This window comes from Chiloscyllium plagiosum, unplaced genomic scaffold, assembly GCF_037043375.1.
Source record: "Chiloscyllium plagiosum isolate Xiang-an unplaced genomic scaffold, Cpla_swu_hap1 HiC_scaffold_17, whole genome shotgun sequence".
Taxonomy (NCBI): Eukaryota; Metazoa; Chordata; class Chondrichthyes; order Orectolobiformes; family Hemiscylliidae; genus Chiloscyllium; species Chiloscyllium plagiosum.
The window spans coordinates 57,649,633-57,670,666 of NW_028270155.1; the positions used below are offsets into that span (position 1 = coordinate 57,649,633).

General features: G+C 38.3%; 1 protein-coding gene across 5 annotated transcripts in view; it reads right to left on the reverse strand.

Moving 5' to 3' along the window:
* Positions 1-21,034, reverse strand: part of plekhg4 (pleckstrin homology and RhoGEF domain containing G4) — a 223,245-nt gene that overhangs the window by 48,435 nt on the left and 153,776 nt on the right. For all 5 annotated transcript variants that reach the window (XR_015759974.1, XM_087995955.1, XM_043707122.2 and 2 more), the window contains exons 11-13: positions 20,060-20,198; positions 17,019-17,141; positions 11,907-12,098 (exon numbers count right to left, since the gene is read on the reverse strand). Coding sequence is in view for 4 of the 5 variants with exons in the window: in XM_087995955.1 (XP_087852081.1) it covers positions 11,907-12,098; positions 17,019-17,141; positions 20,060-20,198 (454 nt within the window). In the remaining variant the exon portion in view is untranslated. The remainder of the gene's footprint in view (positions 1-11,906; positions 12,099-17,018; positions 17,142-20,059; positions 20,199-21,034) is intronic.

A 21,034-nucleotide genomic window follows, 5' to 3' on the forward strand; every position in this document is an offset into this window, starting at 1 on the left:
TGAACCATTAAGATGGAGAATTAACATTAAAGAGTTCATTGTGAACTCACTAAGGAGCACACTCCAATTTTCAGGAGGATACATGGGCTGAACTCATTATTTGGGACAGTCCAGCTTGAATGGAGGTGAACATACGCTCAGAAGCTGGTCATGGTTGTCCCAGAGAATTACCTGGACATGACTGAAGAGGTGGGATTTGACCATTGAGAAAACAGATGTTACTGGATTAGTAAAGATGGTGAGGTGTGTAGGCATTAGGCACCTGAGCAGTGTAGGATGTTTTCATCATCATGAGATTAAAGCTGTTTAAGAGATGGGTCTCTCAATCACTATCAAAAAGGGGCCACCAGAGGACAAGTGAAGATAACTCCGCAGCGGTCGATATCCCATCACCAACTCACCCTTTATTTAGACATGAGCAGTTGTTGACTGTCCATCCTGCTTCATACAGAGTCAGGCACCAGAATGTCAGTATCCCTGATACTTAACCTTTTTATAGGTCAGTCAGGAGTCTCTGACTGGACTAGGAAACTCATATTCTGAGGTTCAGCGTGGCCCTACATCCCTCCCCCTCAGAGTCCATGAACATAGGGTGATTCTTTTTCTTGGATAGCCTCTGAAGGTGTTTCAGCACTGGGTCAGGTTCCTCTGACTCAGCATCTGACATGGGTATTGTGTAATACATGGGAGTTCATTTCTTATGCCAGGAACACCTCAGTCAAATTTCACTCTCTTCTTCCAGTGGCAAAGGTGTCGAGGTGGCTACCTCCGTTATGTCCATCTCTGATTCCGAAGACTTGACGACATTTATGGAGAGGGTGAATCCATGGGTTCTGGCACCATTTCTGATGGTTTCAAGGAGCAGGGCACAGTTTACTTCCACACTGTTTGAGAAGTTGTGGCTTTCATATGATTCACATGCTCATTCAGGACAGTCACCCCTACACAAACTTTGTATGTCACTGATCCTGACCTTGCTTTGACCATGCCTCTTACTCATATGGGGCCATTTCCATGATTTCTACACCAAACTTTGTCCCTGTGTCAAACTGTCTCTTGCGTGGCGGAGTCTTGTGACTGGAATTGGAGTCCAGAAGCTGTTTCATACACCTCAATGTTTGGGAAGATCAGACCTCATCTAATAAAAAATCCCGATACGTGTTCCTCTTGCTCTCAATTTGCAGAGTAAAAGTGATATGTCTCAGAATTGGAGGAGGCTTGGGGTCATAATATTCCTTAACTATGTCAGTCACTTCTTGAAAGGTTTTAGTATATAGTATATTTGCAGCGAAAGTTAGGCTCCCAATGGCAGAAGAAGCTGCAGCTCTGAGGCTGTCAGAAGAATTACTTATTGTTTTTTGATTCGGAGATGCCGGTGTTGGACTGGGGTGTACAAAGTTAAAAATCACACAACACCAGGTTATAGTCCAACAGGTTTAATTGGAAGCACACTAGCTTTCGGAGCGACGCTCCTTCATCAGGTGATTGTGGAGGGCTCGATCGTAACACAGAATTTATAGCAAAAATTTGCAGTGTGATGTAACTGAAATTATGCATTGAAGAATTGATTGTCTGTTAAGCCTTTCATCTGTTAGAATACAGTGATAGTTTCACTTCTTTCATGTGTAAATCACAAAACCCTTTTTTAAAAAGTTGCATTCTCGGGTTAGCTAACCCGAGAATGCAACTTTAAAAAAAAAGGGTTTTGTGATTTACACATGAAAGAAGTGAAACTATCACTGTATTCTAACAGATGAAAGGCTTAACAGACAATCAATTCTTCAATGCATAATTTCAGTTACATCACACTGCAAATTTTTGCTATAAATTCTGTGTTACGATCGAGCCCTCCACAATCACCTGATGAAGGAGCGTCGCTCCGAAAGCTAGTGTGCTTCCAATTAAACCTGTTGGGACTATAACCTGGTGTTGTGTGATTTTTAACTTTATTGTTTTTTTGTCTGCCATTATGTCATTTGCACAGAAAAATAACATATTCTTTCCACATATTGGGTCCAGTCCTCAACAGCAAGGCTGAACAAGTCCAAGCTTCCCAAATAAAGGCATGATATAAGAAATGATTGCCCCAACTCAAAGATGACTGTTGCAAGGGAGTTTCTTCAGGATTGTGCTTTATTCTCATCACCACTGAAATAACTCCACAGAGGTCGGTATCCCATCACCAAGTCACCCTTTACTTGCACATGAACTGTCCTTGACTATAGTACTACCTCATACAAAATCAGGCACCAGTATTTCTGATGTTCACCTTTTCTAATGGCAGCCAGCTTACCAGTCCCAATCAGGGAACTCATATTTTATGAAGTCCAACTGGCTGACCTTGTTACAATTGCTATACAAGCAGAGCAGTTGATGGGATTGGTAGAGAGACTCTCAGATATTGAATCCTGCAGGGATGAGAGGCAACAAGCTCATCACAAAGGGCAAAGGACAGAGTACTGGGCATCAAAGGGAGTAGAGGATGGAAAAATGGGGTAGAAAATACACAGTAGCCATGACCTCAGTACAGGATCAACCAGCAAAGAAGCTGTTTTGAGATGGGCAAGGAGTCTTTGCACTTTCTTCAGAAATTCACCATGGCTCCTTAGCACTCACTACAATTCCACCTCAAACAGACCAGCAAATACAAGGAAACATCAACACCTACAAATCATTCACCATCCTGACTTGGAAATATATCACAATTCCTTCAGTATCACTGGGTCAAAATCCTGGAACACACTCCCTAATGGTATTGTGAGTCTAATTACAACATATCAGCTGTAGCGGTTCAAGAAACAGCTCACCATCACCTTCTCAAGGGCAACTAGGGATAGGCAAAAAAATTCTAGTGTCTACATTGCATGAATGAATTTCTTAAAAATCACAAATGCCCATTTTGCTGTTCCCAATTTCCTTATGGTGCAAGTCTTGGCCATATTCACTGCTCCCCCCTCCCTGGCTCCAACCATACAGTCTAGGCCCTCTCCTACAAATTATGTGCCTGCTTCTCCCGCAAGGAAAAGGAATGATATGACACTGCTGTCTTCTATTGCCAGTTGCTCCCATTCATTAGAAACTGTATGTTCCAAAGCCAGCAAGTTCTCAGCAACAACATAGATCTAAACCATTCTGAGGAGCATCAAGTGCATTTCTCATATTCGGAGCCAGGCATCCTGAAGCATCTGCTAATATATATGGCGGAAGGTGAGTATTTAGAGGTTGGTCGTCAGGATTGGGGGATGCACACATCTCGCCAGAGTACATCAGGTCACGCTGGATTTAATTCTTTCCTGTGTCAGCTATGCTGACTTGGCTGGGGTGGGTGGCCTGCTCCTGTCATATTCTAAACAGAATCTTCCTCCTCTCTTCTTACAGCTTCCAGGAGGATCAACAGGTCCACATCAGAGTTTTCAGGCCTCTGTTTCTCCTGAGACATTCCAAATTGTTTTCAAACTAAGATCTTCCAAACTGAAGCTACAGTGCTTGAATAACAGCTACACTAATGGCTGCCATGGTCTGTTTGAAATCTGATCCACAGTTGATCAGTTTAGCCTCCGTATGTGATCCTGACTGTCATGGGACAACAAAGGTTTGGGGTGCCCACATGAAACTGGGGGTTGATGATTCTCCTTGCATTCTTTGACAAATGATCCATTGTTATTGGTGGCAATATCACATGGAGACATATCACAAGTGCAATCCTACAAAGATTGATGTTTTGGTCATTACTCTTCAAAATGATTTTGGTGAAAATATTGGGGCTATTGGGCACCTGTCCATAGATAGCATCAAGATCTGTGTTGATATCAGATCCTTTTGGAAAATAATTACAACCTGATCCAGATGCAGGAGGGAATGCAATTGCCTCTGGTTTTTAATGTGGATAAATGTACTATAATGAGTAACTAACATCAAGCACTTACATAGTATGCCAGCTTAAACTAAGACCTCTTGCAATGGAGCAAAGCCCAAGTTTAATGGCTCAAGAGTTTTGAAAGTTCTATGGTCAGTGGCAGGAGGCGATCAGAAACACAATTAGACTATCGGGATTGATAATTAGGATAAAGAGAGTACTGGAAAAAATAATTAAAACAAAGACCAACAAATCTACCAGTGCATACTGCAAAAATGAGAAAAAAAAATTGAGGTAAAGTTGGTGTACATGTTTCAATCATAATTTATTACATGCAAAATGGGCTATTTTCTCCTCATCGAGGTGCAGTGACTGTAATTGATACAATTTTCCACTCAGGGCACCTAGTAGAAGCAGCTGCTCTGCCAGCTCAGTTTCAGCACAACCACTTAAAGAACAAAGCTCACTTTTCTCTCCAACAGTGTGCCTTTATCTTAATCTCACAAGAGCACTACTTTCCCTTTTGCTCACTCCAGCCATTTTTGTAAGCTCCCTGAGCAACACTGGTAATTTAGTGCTGAAACATGGGCAGTTTTATTTTGAGTGCCTCCACTGTGAACTGGCTAAAATGTGGCAAAACTATTTATACACAGAACTGTTACAACCAACAAAGAGGGGCACCCTGAATGCTCTGGCTGTATTCAAGATATAGCCTCAGTGAAAAGAAACAACTTATAAAACAATACTATGCTTGCCAATGGGTTAACAAATATAGCCAACTCAATTTTAGACCACAGTGTAGGGTTGGCACACTCTTGCACTCAATAGACAAAACATTTCTATTCTACTATCTCTAATCCAATCACATTTAAGAATAATTTAATATTTATCATGTGAGGCAATTCCATGATTAGACTCAGAGATAAGTACATGTAACTATCAGAACAATAGTTCAGAACTGGTAAACATTCTATTCCTTTAAACTAAAGCCAAGTAATTTTGAATTATCTTGACAATAACTTTTGACAATGAATAATTTAAGCTCTCTTAAAGGTCAAAAATATTTAATCGAACATTCCTGTTTTCAGCAGGCTTATGTAAAGACAAAAAAAAACATGATTACTAGACATGTTTTAGAGAGAGATCTTAGCAACTGGTCACATGCTGAATTGAATTATCCCACACAGCCTTAATGAGAATTCAGCAACAGGTTGTTCTTTTTGTAGGTCGAATATTATGTTGATAGAACGTTGTCAGTAATAATATTTGGAAAGCGTCTTGAGTTGTATATTAAAATGCAAGTTCTCTGCAAATATTCCTGCAAATAGAGAAGCTGAACAGAACTTTGCTGTTCGTTTGGGTTAGTGGGAGAGCATATGAATTTATAAACATCTCTGCAGCTTATATACGGAAGCTTCTTGCTCCAAATTGGAAATCAAATCCTTTTGTTCAGTACATATTTCAACAGGAATAATGTTTCTTGTTATAACTGCAATGTAGTTCAAAGAATCGTGTAACATATAACCTAAATCCTTGATGCATTTCAATTAGGTACTTATATAAAGCAGAAAGAATGCCTGATAAAAATGCAATTGAAAGTGGATTTAACTTGGATGTGGCCATAGTTGCTGTATCATGCCATTAAAGGCATCATGTAATACAGATGTTGTGGTTACAATGATTTGAATAGGTATAGAAATGGATGGTTACTCTCTTCCACCTACCTTTATCATAATCAGGCCAGTTGCTAAGGGGATGTCTGTTAGACTGTGCAGTATTCTCACAGCATGCAAATGATGGGAAAACTTCTGCTTTCAACTGAACTTTTAACAAGGGGTGCCTTTATAGCTTCATGGAAATTATTTATGATCAGAAATGTCACGTAGATCTGATTGCAATCCCCTAATTTAAACATATACTAGGGGTTAATTTTTTTAACTGTCAAACTTTGAAACTGTCAAAATACTTATCACACACATTGGGCTCAAGTGGGGGAAAATGGAAGAAATCCCCAGATGCACTTCTACTGCTCTCTAGCCTGCCTAGCCCTAGTTGCAATTTTATTCAGAGATGGGGGTGCCTAGGACAATGCGCCAGCCTTGCCCCAACTAAGACCCTGAAATGGACAACAAATGACCAGTTAGGGGATGCTTCGCACCATGTCTTATTTTCAGGCTATGGGGAAGTATTCATGCGTGGTAGGGAGGAGATAGATGGGGGGGGGTTGATGGTATGGCGACCAGAGGTGCCTCTTTCAATTGTCTTCTATCCAGACTGAACATTAGCCTCGCTCAAGGAAAGTTTGTCCCCCTCTATGGGTATGTTTATTGCCCCTGTCAACTTCTTCATCAACACTGCCAAACTCCTCTCCACAGACCCACAAACCTCACCTCTCCCTTCTGCAGTGAAGCCATCTGCATTTAATTGCTCCTGGACATTAGGACTTAAAGTCAGCAGCTGCTTGTAGTGCTAATTTTGTCCACGCCATTGCTGGCAGTACTAAGCTGTCAGGCAATCAGATTATATCATTAAATGGTTGTGGGACAACAGTATTGGCATGGATGCATTCTTTGCTGATTATGTCTAGAAAAGCTGTCACCTGAAAAATCCTGCTCATTGACTCTCTAAAATGTTGGCAATTTTAATGCTGCAAACAAGTATAAACAAACTAGGAAGTTACATTCTCCAATTTAAAAATCGTACTTCAACAGAATTGTTAATTTCTAAAATAAGCAACTGATCTACAACAGCAGTTTTATGTCAGAGTGTAAATGTGAAATTCCCATGATTACTGCAATAAAATGTAATTCATCTGGGTTGGTAAACAATCAGACTTATAAAATTATGAAGAGAATGGTAAGCTAAGGAACATGCATCTTCATAAGAGTCTGCCTTTTTCAGTGTGCAATTCTCATCTGGACCCTACTCTGGATTTCACCAATAATCGAGGTTGAAGTACTGAAGTAGTTCAACCACATTGCTGGTATTGGATTTTAGATGAGATCTTAAACTGGGGCCCAATCATGCTGACCAGAAGGATATAACACGTCGTAAAGTATTTGTGGAAGAACAAATGTCTGGCCAATATTTAAACCTCATCAAGAATCACTTTAAAGGCTCAAATGACAGCTTCAATTTGCTGTGTGAAAGTAGGAATTTTACTTAAAAAGTAATTAATACATATAAAATTCTTTGGGATATTATGATAATGTGCAAGCTTCTTTTTTCATGTCAAAGAATACTTTTCAATGTACAAGTACACTGGATAGTTGAGTAATTGGGACAGTCATTTCCAATCTCAAACTGATCTAGTCATAGAAAAAAACAGACAAAAGAACACAAAAATTGTTGTGAAAAGAAGAAAATCACTCTCATGAAAAGCTTAGTTTATCTGTCTAGCAGAAAAGATGATGCAGTACTTGGAAGTACTGTTTGGGTTGATTAAAAAGACTTGGAAATCGGATAACTCATATGCTAAAGAGCTGGGTGTTTTTCCAGAAGTTTTCACCCATGAACTAGGGTAGTGTTAGCTGGTTAAAAAAGAACTCTTGAAAACTACATTTGTGGTTGGTGGAGTTTTGATATAGTTGAGGTAGCCCTACATAGCTTTATTTTGCCTATAAATGAAGTCTATCAGAAAACAAACAAAAACAGTGACACAGTAACTATGTGAAAAACATCTTTATTTTTCAATTTGAGATGGTTTTTCAAACTTATAATGGCCTAATCTTTTACAATAAAAGGCACTGAAAAATGTTTGCAGTTAGCTCTTTTTTCTTTAGCTTGCTTTCTTTGGATGAGTGCAATATAGTCTGCTATGTTGTCAATGCAGAGAAATACATTCTGAGTTTTCATGTTGCACTGCAACATTTCAGAGCATTTCTATAATCTTTGCAACTTCAGATTTGGAGTTGGTCAGATAAGTGGGCAGCATTGACAAACCTCCTCAATTGAAGAGTGTATTGCATCAATGGTTGTTTCACCTATCTGTCCCATTTTGCAACATGTGATGTTGTCTACCTCAAATATAAGTTTCTATGTCTGTCTTGGCTGAAATTCCATGCCAGCCTCCCTCAGGCAATTGAAAAAGCCTTGTCATGGGACTGTTTGTCCTCATTCTATTCCCGACTCATTCTCTGCATCTTGCTCAGTTGTCGTCTTTTGAACACAGCATAGTGGAACCAGTTTACAATTATGGCTTCTATCCCCAGCTCCTACACCTTCTTGACCACGAACAGCTATCTTCTGGAAGGGCTGGGTTGAACTCCTCCTTATTGATGGCCTTGATAAAGTGAGAAATCAGCTGGCTTCTGTGGTTGATTTTAGGTTCCTTATCACCTCTGATCCATTACCTGGAGCGTAATCGTGGTGTTGAGAGACAAGATTGTCAGCTTGACTTTTAAGGCTGATGATGTCAGGATGTTTGGGGCAGTTGTCTGTACTGATTATAATTTTTGTTTTTCTTCAGTTATTTAATTTGTCGACACTCCTGATTCATGACTCAAACATGCTGGAGTTCATCCAGGTGGTTTTGTTAACTTCACATCCCATGAAAGAATAAATATAGAGCTGCGTAGGTAACATTTCGACATTTGCAAATAAACATTGTATTCCAGATTGTTCTATTATAAGAAGCAGCAGGACTTTTCTTTTAAGATAAACTGAAATTCCTGGAAAACTTCAGCAGGTTTAGCAGGATTTTCAGCAATTTCTGTTTTTATTTTTGATTTCCAGCACCCACAGTTTTTTTGCTTTTTTGTTTAAGACTTACTAAAAAAATTGATCTTGGGACTTAAGCATTGAAAACATGGAAAACTGTGGGCAAGACACCTTACATTATTCTTGTGTATCCTTCTGTGTGGTCATATATAATGGAATTTAGACTGTAGCTTGAGAAAGTTCATATGACTGCCCTTTCAACAATACATGCAACAGGCAAACAAGGAACCAAAAGGACGAGCGGAAAACACAATGGGATGAACTGGCAACTCATTTTTCAATATTAATACATGGAACATGAAGATTGTTGGACTTGAAGATGTATTATAGTCTTGTAAAATGCACTCCACACCCTCTGTGTGAAATCTACCATTCCCTTTTTGGCTCATGCTTTTACCAAGCTCTCATTAGGGGCATGGTAACAGAACACTCAGGAAAGGAAAATTATGCTCAATATTTGCAGCTTGTGGCTGTAACTTGTAGATAAGAGAGACAATATGGATGAAGAAAGCATTTGATAAGATGCCATAAGATCAGCTTGTGTGGAGCCCACTAGGGAACAGGCAAAATACAGGATTTAGGGTTGTGCAATGTGGCTGACTTGATAAGGGAGCTTAAGGTGAAGGAATCCTTAGGAGACAGTGATCATAATATGATTGAATTTGCTCTGCAATTTGAGAGGGAGAAGATAGAGACATGAGGAAGGAGCTGGGTAGAATCAATTGGGAGAGGAGCCTAGCAAGAAAGACAGTGGAACAGCAAAGGCAGGAGCTTCTGGGAGTAATTCAGGAGACACAGCAGAAATTCATCCCAAGGGAAAAGAAGCATGGTTAGGCTGGATAAAGCAACCGTGGCTGACTAGGAAAGTCAGGGATAGCATAAAAGCAAAAGAGAAAGCATATAATGTGGCCAAGGGCAATGGAAAACCAGAGGATTGGAAAGCTTACAAAGACTAACAGAGGACAATAAGAAGGGAGAAGATTAAATATGAGGGTAAGCTAGCCAGTAATATAAAGGAAGACTGTAAGAATTTCTTTAGACATATAAAGGGCACAGGAGAGGCAGAAGTAGACACTGGGCTGCTGGAAATTGATGCTGGATAGTAGTGGGGAACAAGGAAATGGCTGAGGAACTGAATAATTACTTTGCATAGGTCTTCACAGTGGAAGACACATGTAATATCCCAAACATTCAAGAAAGTAACGAGGCAGAGCTGAGTATGGTGGGCTGTCACCAAGGAGAAGATGCTAGGAAAGCTGAATGGCCTAAAGACGGATAAATAACCTGGACCAGATGGACTACACCCCAGAATTCTAAGGAAGATAGCTGAAGAGACAGTCGAGGCGTTAGTGGTGATCTTTCAGGAATTGCTAGAATCAGGGAGGTTCCCAGAAGACTGGAAAATCACTAACGTGACACCCCTGTTTAAAAACAGACTAAGGCAAAAGATGGAAAATTACAGACTGATTAGCCTAGCCTGGGTCACGGGTAACCTCCTGGAATCCATTTTGAAGGAAGAGATTTCTGAATACTTGAGAATGTATGGCAAAATAGGGCAAAGTCAGCATGGTTTCATCAAGGGAAGGTCATGCCTGACAAATCTGCTGGAATTCTTTGAGGAAGTACTGAGCAAGTTTGACCGAGGAGAGCCAAAGGATGTTATCTACCTGGACTTCAAGACGGCCTTTGACAAGGAGCCGCATAGGAGGCTACTGAGTAAGATAAGGTCCTATGGAGTTAGAGGAAAGGTGCTAACATGGATAAAAGCTTGGCTGTCTGGGAGAGTGAGGATAAAAGGGTCCTTCTCAGGATGGTAGCCAATGACAAGTGACCGCAAGGCTCAATGTTGTGACCACAACTTTTCACTTTATACATTAACAATTTAGATGAAGGAACTGAGGGCATTCTGGCTAAGTTTGCAGATGATACAAAGGTAGCATAGGAGGAGGGGAAGCTGCAGAAAGATTTGGACAGGTTAGGAGAGTGAGCAAAGAAGTGGAAGATGGAGGACAATGTGGGAAAGTGTGAGGCCATGGACTTTAGTAGGAAGAAATGTCGATTCTCCTGCTCCTTGGATGCTGCCTGACCTGCTGTGCTTTTCCAGCAACACATTTTCAGCTCTGATCTCCAGCATCTGCAGTCCTCACTTTCTCCAGGAATGAAAAGCTCAACATTCGAGGAATGTTTGAAGATTCTGGGTCTATACTCGCTCAAGTTTAGAAGGATGAGGGAGGATCTAATTGAAACCTACAAAATATTGAGAGGCCTGGACAGAGTAGATGTTGGCAATATGCGTCTATTGGTGGGAGAGACTAGGACCCAAGGTCACACCTTAGAGTAATGGAAAGACGTTTTAGAATGGAGATAAGCAGGAACATCTTCAGTCAGAGAGTGATGAATCTATGGAATTCATTGCCACAGAAGGCTGTGGAGGTCAGGTCATTGAGTATATTTAAGACTGAGATAGATAGGTTCTTGAGTATCAAGAGGATCATGGGTTACAGGAGAAAGCAGAAGAATGGGGTTGAGAAAAGTATCAACTATGATAGAGTGGTGGAGCAGACTTGATGGGCTGAATGGCCTAACTCCACTCCTATGCCATATGGTCTTAAGACAGGTTATTTCAGAGGTTACTAAAAAGAGGATTTGTGAATAAGGTGAAATAAAATGGCATGTATTGAGGATTGTTTAACAGATGGGACATAAAGATGGGAAATAAACTAGTAATTTTCAGGATGTCAGGCCACAATCTGTACCACAATCTCACTACTTATATTACATATCAATGATTTAAGATGAAGGAATCAAATGTAATACTCCTACATGCAGAGTTACTGACAATATAGCTAAGATAGAAAGCAAGCAGTGAAGGAGATGCAAAGATGCTACAAGATGAGACAAACATTTGTAAGAAATACACAAATGGAATAATTTGCAGAAATGTGAAGTGGGACAAAAAAATAGAAAAACAGAATATATTTTTAAATACTGAGTAAGTGTTGATACCCAGAGGAACCTGGGTTTCCCTGTACACAATCATTCAAAATTAACTGTGAATACAGTAACCAGCTGGAAAAGCAAATGTATGTAAGCCAAAGTTTTCAAAAAAAAAAGCGGGCTTAAATAGGGGCAAATGACCTTCTTCAACTTTTCTTTCTTATATCATAATTTAGTGTTTGTGCTGGAAGATGTAACAGAATAAATGTACATGTTATTGCAAACGTTTATCAAATAATTTGCTGAAGCCACACTAAGCAATGAGCACTTCAGTTCATTTCTTAAATCCTTCTTTGCAATAACTTTAAAACAAATTATTTATCATTCCACTTACCTTGTCAAAGAATTTGTGCAATTTTAAAGTCTTGTCAATCTTTAGTCTGCATTCATCCAGGTTCTTTAGAAATTCATCATACTGTTTTCTGTGTGCCTGCAACTTTTCTTCAAAAACATGCAATGCTGGTGATCTGAAGTCTTGCCACTGACCTAGCCTCTTCAAAAGTTCTTTGCCTTTCCTGCAATACTCCTATAATGAAATAGGATATCTTTTCAAAACTTACCAAAAACATAATATTTTTCTAGAGAAGTCTTGTCTTGGAAAAAGTAAAACAGATCATTTAATTATTTCGCTGCTGTCATTTCCTAACTTAACAGTTAGCACACTTCATAAACAACATATCAACATCGTTTCATATGACCTGAACAATTCCATGGTTAAAAGTCAATGTTAATGTAGTCTTCAATATAGTATTGGGAGATGTATTTTACTTTATTATAACACTGAACCATAACTTCAGGCCAATGTAATACCGCTCTATGCAAAATGACACTGAAGCACATATGTTCAATATAGTTGGAATAAAATAAATCAATAATGGTTAAAGGTATTAACATTGAAAAAGAACATTAATTTTAAAAGAATGTGCCTTAAGTGTTTTTAAGAAAAGCTGCATTATTTCTCAGAAATTATAATTTAAAAAAAAACACCATGCCATGCCCTAAAGACTGTCCAGCTACTTGGAGATCCAATTTCAATATGATACTCCAGATAATGTCAGAAAGCAATGAAAAGGCTAAAACAATCAATCCAATAAATTTTTTAACAAGGTACAAGTATCAAATAATTACATTTTTAACCACAAAGGTTAAACTATACATTTTCTTCTAAAATGTCCTTCTAACTTTAGCTAATTAGCACTTTAATTTTAATTGGACTTCTTCATTCCATTGACTCTAACTTTAAAAAATAAATTAATGCATAGAAAAGCAGTCCACACAAAAGTTGACTTAAAACAAGCTGGTGGGCAAAGCCTTCACCTCAATAATTTCTGTGGTTCTTCTGAAAATTTGACTTGTAGGCTTAGGAGGTCATTGCAGTAGACAATGACAGTTGGGCAATTCTTAATTATAAAATGACTAATTATTTTACATTGAAGTCTGGCAATAGCAAAAATACTAGCTTCAGTTATTCAAAATAACTGGTCAGTTGTGAATTTCTTGATCAATTCTCTGACCCAAACATGTCAGCCCTCTCCATTTTCCAATTACAGTGCAACGTCTTTGACTCAAGAAGAATCGAATTCAATCTCATTGCTGTGAAACATTGATTTGCTGCTACTGAGCAATTAAACTCCTTTAACATTAACATACGTATTTTAAGAATTTTGATTCGCCAGCTCTTTTCAAAATCAAGTTGTATTAACAGCAATTACCGTTTTACACAGGAGTGTAAATTAACAGATATTTACCATTTACATTTCCTTGCCAAGAAATCTAAGTGCAAATCACTGTTCAAGTTGTTTAAAGATGATAACAGCAATATCCTAAAGCACCCAAATGAAGAGGGACAATTAAAGCAATTAAAAGGCATTCTTAAATTAAGAAAGTTGCACCCTCAAAATTTGGGAGATCTGGAGGGAACAGAGGGAAAGTAGAAAACTGGATTATACAACTAAAAACTAACTGGTTGACTGTTCAGTTCAAAGATAGCAGCTCAGGAATGTAAGATATATGAACTTGGAGAACTTAGTATAGGGAGCTAAAAAAAAAGCAAAATGAACAACTTAATATACCAACATGTCAAAAAAATTAAATTAAATTTATCTATATGGTTGCAAAATAGTATATTGTACAGTTAACAAACCTAAACATACAGGTGACTTCCATACATGTCGACTGGCAAGGATCAAATAACAGGCTCATAATGTATTAGATATGAAGCAGAGCCTGGCTTACACTTTTTTTTTGACAATCTTGAAACAACCCTCACTTTACCAACAAAATACTTTGAACTTTTACAATGTACAATGAATTCAATTCACTGATGCGAAGGTGACTTTAAAATTCTTAACTCTTCAGTGAAACTATCTATCAGAAATCTGAGGTATATTTCAGCTCCTAGAAACAATGGTGCTGACAGCTAACATCTGTTCCACGATTAATTTTGATAAAGAGATCTGCAAGTCTTTATCCAACTGGTTGAAATTTGGCAGGGAAGGTGGAGGTGGAAGCATTTTTAATTATGCCAAATCGGCAGGATCCAACATCACTTTTAACTTCTTTTCCTGAGCATGAGATGGGGATGTCAACCTGAACTTCGCAAGATCGTTCTTTATATATGCCTGATTCCGAAGACATAATCAGGACTGGACTAAAATTTGAACAGGCATGAATGGAGACATTGTGGCAGCTCTGTTGCACTAAACTGGATTACAGAAGCAGATCAGTACCAGGCGGAAGCTGAATTTGGAATGTATAGTCTGAGTATGCGCTATGCTCCTAACTGACCAATGAATGCACCAATTTAAACACCTGATCCCTTCATTTTCTCTAACCCATTTAGACCAAGAAATCTTTCTGTTAAGGTAATCCACAACTTCTTGTAATTTTAAATGCCTAGTCTAAACTTTTTCAAAAGTAAGAGGAGCTAGTTCACTTAGTGATTGCAAAATTGAAAATTTTAGTTATGGATCATTTTAATAGACTTTGAATTTTTTCTCGTTGTCTTTAACACACAGTGAGAGAAAACAAAAATTGAATACAACATCCTCGATGAAGCCTTATTGAAATACTGTGAAAAATCTCCATGGAGTTTATTTAACTTCCCAAAATGTCTAAATGAGATTATGGGCAGGAAGCCGCTTAGTGCTGACATTTTAGAAGCAGACTATCTTAGTGGATGAAACACCTGCCTGCTTTAAGACTCTGTAAATACGCAAATCAAAAGTCCTGATGACGGACTCTGACCTGAAACATCGATTTTCCTGCTCCTTGGACGCTGCCTGACCTGCCTTGCTTTTCCAGCAACACACTCGCAAATCAGAAGTCCAGTGAGGTTTATACTTGGTTGTTGGTAAATTGTTGGAATCTTTTAAGGAAGTGGTAAGGAATATTTGGAAAATCAAATCACAATCCATCAGAGCCAACATGGTTCTATGAAGGTAAATCATGTTGAACTAATTTGCTAGTATTGTTCGAAAATGTAACAGGCAATTTGGATAATGGAGATCCTGTAGATGAAGTATATTTAGACTTCCAAAATGCATTTGATAAGGTGCCACACAAAAGGTTAATACACAAGGTAAGATCATATGGTAGTAGAGGTAATATATTAGCATGGATAGAGGATTGACTAACCAACAGAAAGAGAGAGTTGGAGAAAAATGTCTTTATCTGTTTTGTAAACTATAACTAGTTGAGTACCACAGGGTTCACTCCTCCAGCTCTAATTAGCTACAATCTATATTAAGACTTGGATACAGGAATAGAACGTACTATAGCCAAAGTTGCAGGTGACACTAAAATAGGTGTTTACAATATGGATAGTTTAGGTGACTGGGCCAAAATTTGGCAGATTGAGATTAATGTGGATAAGTGTGTAGTTGTCCATTTTGCATGGATGAACAGACAGGCAACCTATTTTCTAAATGGAGAGAATCTTCAAAATCCTTTGATGAAAGGGATCTGGGTATCCTTGTGCATGTACTGTAGAAAACTAGTATGCAGGTACAGGAGGTAGTATGGAGGATAAATGGGACTTTGGCATTTATGCTAAAGGAATAAAGTATAAAAGTACAAAATGTTGTTGCAATTTACACGGCTTTAGTGAGACCGCATTTTCAGAACTATGTACAGTTTTGGTGCCCTTGAGGAAGGATGTAGCTGCACTGGAGGCAGTTCAGTCACTAGATTGAACTCCATAGATGAAAGGTTTGTCTTATGTAGAGAGTATGAGGTCAATACTTACTAGAATTTAGAAGAACAGGAGGAGATTTAATTAAGATATATAAGAAGATGCTAAAGAGGATTTACAAGGATGCAGAGCGGATGTCTCCCCATGTCAGGCAATCTAGAACAAAGATCATAGTTTTAGGCTCAGGGGTATCAGACTTAAAACAGAGACAAGGAGGAATTACTTCTCTCAAAAGGTCATGAATCTGTGGAATTCACTACCCCACATGTACTGGATGCTGGGACACAGAATAAATTTGAGGAGATAAACAGATCTTTAGTAAGTAACAGGTTAAATGGTTATGGGGAGGTGGCAGGAAGGGGGAGGTGAGGGTGGCTGAGATAAGATTAGCCATGATCATATGAAATGGTAGAGCGGGCTCAAGAGACTGAAACCTACTCCTGTTTCTATTTCTTAGGTTCTAATATTCTAGATGTTATGGACCAAGTCAGTCCCCCCTCAAAACATTTCAAGAAAGGAACCTGGACCCTAACTTTTCTAGCTGTTTTAAATAAGTGTAAAGTGGATATTCTAGGAGTGAGGCAGCATGTTCCAACTACTTGCAACAATCCCCATAAACACTCCTGGACAAAAAAAGGAAAAATCAAACACAGGTCCTACAGAAGAGATGGCAGAGAGATTCAGCATGGAACACCTTTTTTCCATGTAGCTATTTCTTTGATCAGCAGCCTCAAAACTGACTGGCTGCTTGCTCTGAACAGCCAGACTGCTAAAACTAAACCAAACCAAACCAAAGAAAAGCTGAGTTGGGAGAACTGGCCATTCCCCTTTCATTGTACAAGTATATTTTTTAAACTTAAAAGCTTCCTCAAATAGATCAAACCAGAGATTTCGGAACCTGTGTTGCAAAACACTTCTGTAAAAAATCAAGGACAACACAACCTTGTTAAAGGAGCAGCTTCAACACAAAGGACACTTATGCAGCAAAACAATCAGATTTATCTAGTACATCAGTCCCCAAAGGACAAGTTGATTAATTTCAAACGTAATCTTAATTGCCACTAAAATGTATAAGACAAACAATTCTTCAGTTGTAAATTCAGCTTTAAGTTATCTTACAGAGGACTCAGACTTGAGGGGTGCAGGCAAGTGTCTTGGAATTAGTTAGGAATCAATGGGATACCAAAATGGAAAAACGCTTTAGGACAGGAGTCAAAATATTTTATTTGGTCAACCAAAGTAATTTATACGTACATAAGCAACATTGCAAAAGCTCTTGAACTCTCCCTGTGTCCTTAGCAATGAATCCAGTGAATCCTCTAACTCGTTACATCTCTCCAGTTGCTTTTCTCCAACTTCCTCTATCCAATTACTCACCTGAAAAAGATATCAATATCACAAAAGAAGCTGCACATATAGAAGCCTTGTTCATATTTGTAAACAAACTCATGTATATTTAATAAACATGGTAAATATGGAAGTTTGGCAATAAATTATCAATCTTGGCCTTCAATTTGTCAGCAGATCAACACAAGCTGAAATCAAGTTCAATTTATCAAACTGAATATTTATATCTTATGATAAATTTGAAAATTAGATTCTTTTCAGCTGAAACTGTAGTAAATTTAAACATATGGGTGGGTACTGACAGTTTCAGGTTCTTCAGAGTTTTCTTTGGAAAAACAGAATGGTCTTTATAAGGTATTAAAGATGTATGTTTGACAAGGGCAAATACACTCAAGACCAATAACTTTGGCTTTAAATTATCTTACAGAGGACTCAGGCTTGGAGTGATGCAAGCAAATGTCTTGGAATTATTTAGAAATCAATGGGATACCAAAATGGAAGAATATTTTTGGACAATGGTCAAAATGTTTTAGTTGTTTTCTTGGGACCCTTGTGATATTTTCCCAGTGACTACACCTTGATTTTCAGAAGCTACATCTTTAATTCTCACGAACTTATTTTCATGAAATGATGCAGTAATAATGTAGTAGCATTGTTTTTTTTTAGGGTTTTCTTCTTTAGAAAAATATAGCACAATTACCAGGAAAGCATGGAATCTATAAATAAGATGTTCCCATTAATTTTTAATAAGTAAATCTCTCAACCTCCATACCCACATACTCAGTTGACAGCTATAGAGTTAACTGTTGACATTCACCCCCTGCACCCATCGAAAACTCAGGTCCAGCACAGAACATTTAATCTGTTAAAAAAAAATCAGCTTTTTAAAATATTTGACACACATCTTAGCGTTAATGAACAATCGTGAACAACTTAAAATTCAGAATGCGAAGTATGATCATTAAAAACAACAAATCAAAGCTCAGGGTGAAGATCATTGGATTTTAAGTTACAGCCCAAGGGACCATGAGAGAAACAGTTGATTGCTGACAAAACAGTTTCTGATTGAAGGCAAAAATGAATTGATTATATGAGTTGACATACTCAAAGGACAACTTTCAAGCTCAACTATACGTATGTGCCTAAAGGAGCAGCGAAATCAAATAATGCCTTCACTTGAGTCACAAAGGCAAAAATTAAAACAGCACAGCAGGAATTATGCCAGGGTTGCCAGTTTCCTCCATGCCACCACACAAATCCACATTTTTACTTATTCAGTCAGAAGATGTCAGTGTCACTAGCTAAGCCAACATTTACTACCTCCCAGAGGGCAGTTAAGGGTCAACGACATTGTTGTGGATCTGGAGTCATGTGTAGGCTAGACCAGACCAGGTAAGGTTGTAGTTACCTTCCCTAAAGGACATTCGAATCCAGATGGATCTTCTGACAATTGACATTGGTTTCACAGTCATCATTTGACTCCAGATTTTTGTTTTCTAATTACTGATTTCAAATTCCACCATTTTCCATGGTGAGATTTAAATCCAGGGATCCAAAACACTACCCAGGTCTTTGGATTAATAGTTTAGTGATAATACCATTAGATCATAGCCTCTCCTCATGATCAGCTGAAGTTTGGTCAACTCCCAAAAGACCTTGTTTAAGCTGAGTGAGGCCTCTCCTGGGCCTGTTCCATTTGGCTAATTCCTTTCATGGGTAAAAGCAACCAGAATGATTTCTCCAATCACAGGTTCCTTCCATTCTGATCTTGCTCCTCCAAACAGATTTCATCTCTAAAAGAGCAATAAAGTGGAAAGAAGGAACCTATATGAGTTCCTGTGTGTGTGAGTGTGTGTGTGTGTGTAATGTGTGTAATGTGTGTAATACCCCTGAAGGAGTATGAGAGAAACTGAATTTCTGGTTGGCAAAGCGGCACTTCAAAGCACCTTCAGTGGATTATGCACTTGAACCCAATGTTCCTCTGCTCCTGTAATCCCCTCAAAATTGGACCACTGAGCCTCATTATTGTCTCTATGTTTCTTCTACTTCCTATGTCTCTACACTGAAATTCAACAACCAGGGGTCTGCCCATTTGACCATGCCCCTCTGAAGTTACTCAGCATCATCCTCAATATCCACAATTCTAGCTAGCTTAGAATCACCTGCAAATTTAGAAAATTTGCCCTCAACATCAACATTTATATAAATCAGAAAAGACAAGGGTCCCAACACCAACCTCCAGGTAACAACATTTTGAACTTTTCTCCAATCTGAGAGATACCCTCAACACACCTACCCTGTTTCCTGTTTTTTAGCCAACATCTAATCCAAGGATCTATCAATCCCCAACATTTCTAATTTGCTAACCAACCTGCGTTGTGGCACTTCATCAAATGCTTTCTAAAGATCCAAATATATATAAATGGATATACATATACAGAATTGAAACTGTATGCACTTTACCCACATAAACTATGATATGAATCTGAAATTCTCTTCACCCAAAAGTTATCTTTAACAGTACAATTGGAGTTTAAGGCCAAGGGAGATAGGGTTTTGTTAAGGATATGTAGCACAGCTGCCCATCTGGTTCACTTATGTTCTTCAGGGAAGGAAACTGCCATTCGTTACCCACAGTAATGTGGTTGACTCTTAACTGCCCTCTGAGCAATTAGGGGATGGGCGGTAAATGCTGGTCCAGTCAGCGACACCGTCATCCAAGAATGATTTTTTAAAAAAGTCAGGCAAAACATATGGGATACAGATCAACCAGGATCTTGTCATGGAGTTGAATGGCTCACTCTGGTTCCTAATGTTTACCATATAATGCCTTCATATGGCAAAAGCCATCTCCTGGTCAGTTCGTCTTCAAAATATCAAAACTGGTGTGCGAACTGACTGATATCATGTGGATCATTATTCTTTCATTTGATTCATTAATTTCTTACCTCCTTAAACTCTCTTTCTTGTGTTTTGAATTCTTTCAAAAACTCTAGTTCCTGAATGCATTTATTAGATAACATAACCAGCTCATGGATTCCTTCATCCACTTTGTTATATAATTCTGTGACAGTTTCCATTGTGTCTCTGCAAGAAAACAGAAAGAATTATTAACATTACACAGCTGATTTCCATGGAGAAAAGTGCGAAGAAAAACTAGGACTGAGCCCTTGTATTATTGTTTTTTTTTAAAACAAACCTAACTTAGTTTGTAGGTTGTAGTTAACATTACACTAAAAAGCTACAGTTTAAATTCTATAGTTGCCAGCAGGGGTTTTCAAGTATTCCAGTGAAACAATAGCTTGATTAAGAACAAGCTGAAACTGCATCCCTTTTAAGATCTTCATGGGCCTTTGTATTTGGAGTAAATGCAAGTAGCTAACTGGTGTACAATAGATTTCCACATTTGAGTGTTTCATTATGTTCAGAAGAGGAACAGTGAGGTCTTTGGTGTCTTTTACCTAAATATTTTCAGCCTCCAGGAATTAATTTTTGATCTCTACAGAAGAAGAAGCTGGCTAATTGATGAACATCTAGGTAAGTGATTAAGGTTTATTTTATTCCTAAGGCTCAAACTGGTGTATGTTAATGAGAGGCACGAGGGAGATGAAAAATAATCGCAGATCGAGATGTCTACCTGCAGTAAGACAAGTAGCGAGTGATATCACAAATGACAACATGACATGAATTCAGGAAAAGTAGCTGTCTTGTCAATAGGATTGGTGGGTTTTCTCATATTTAAAGTAAAAGGACTTTATTTTGTGTCACTACCCTTATTTTTTCTTAAAATTTGCTTCTCAACAAAATGCTGGATAATGGCCTTTTTAAAGAATTCCAATAAGAATGAAAATTCTATTAAGTAAAGAGCAGACAACTCTTCAAATATAGGAGCAATTATACAAGAGCAATGTAATTAACTAAAT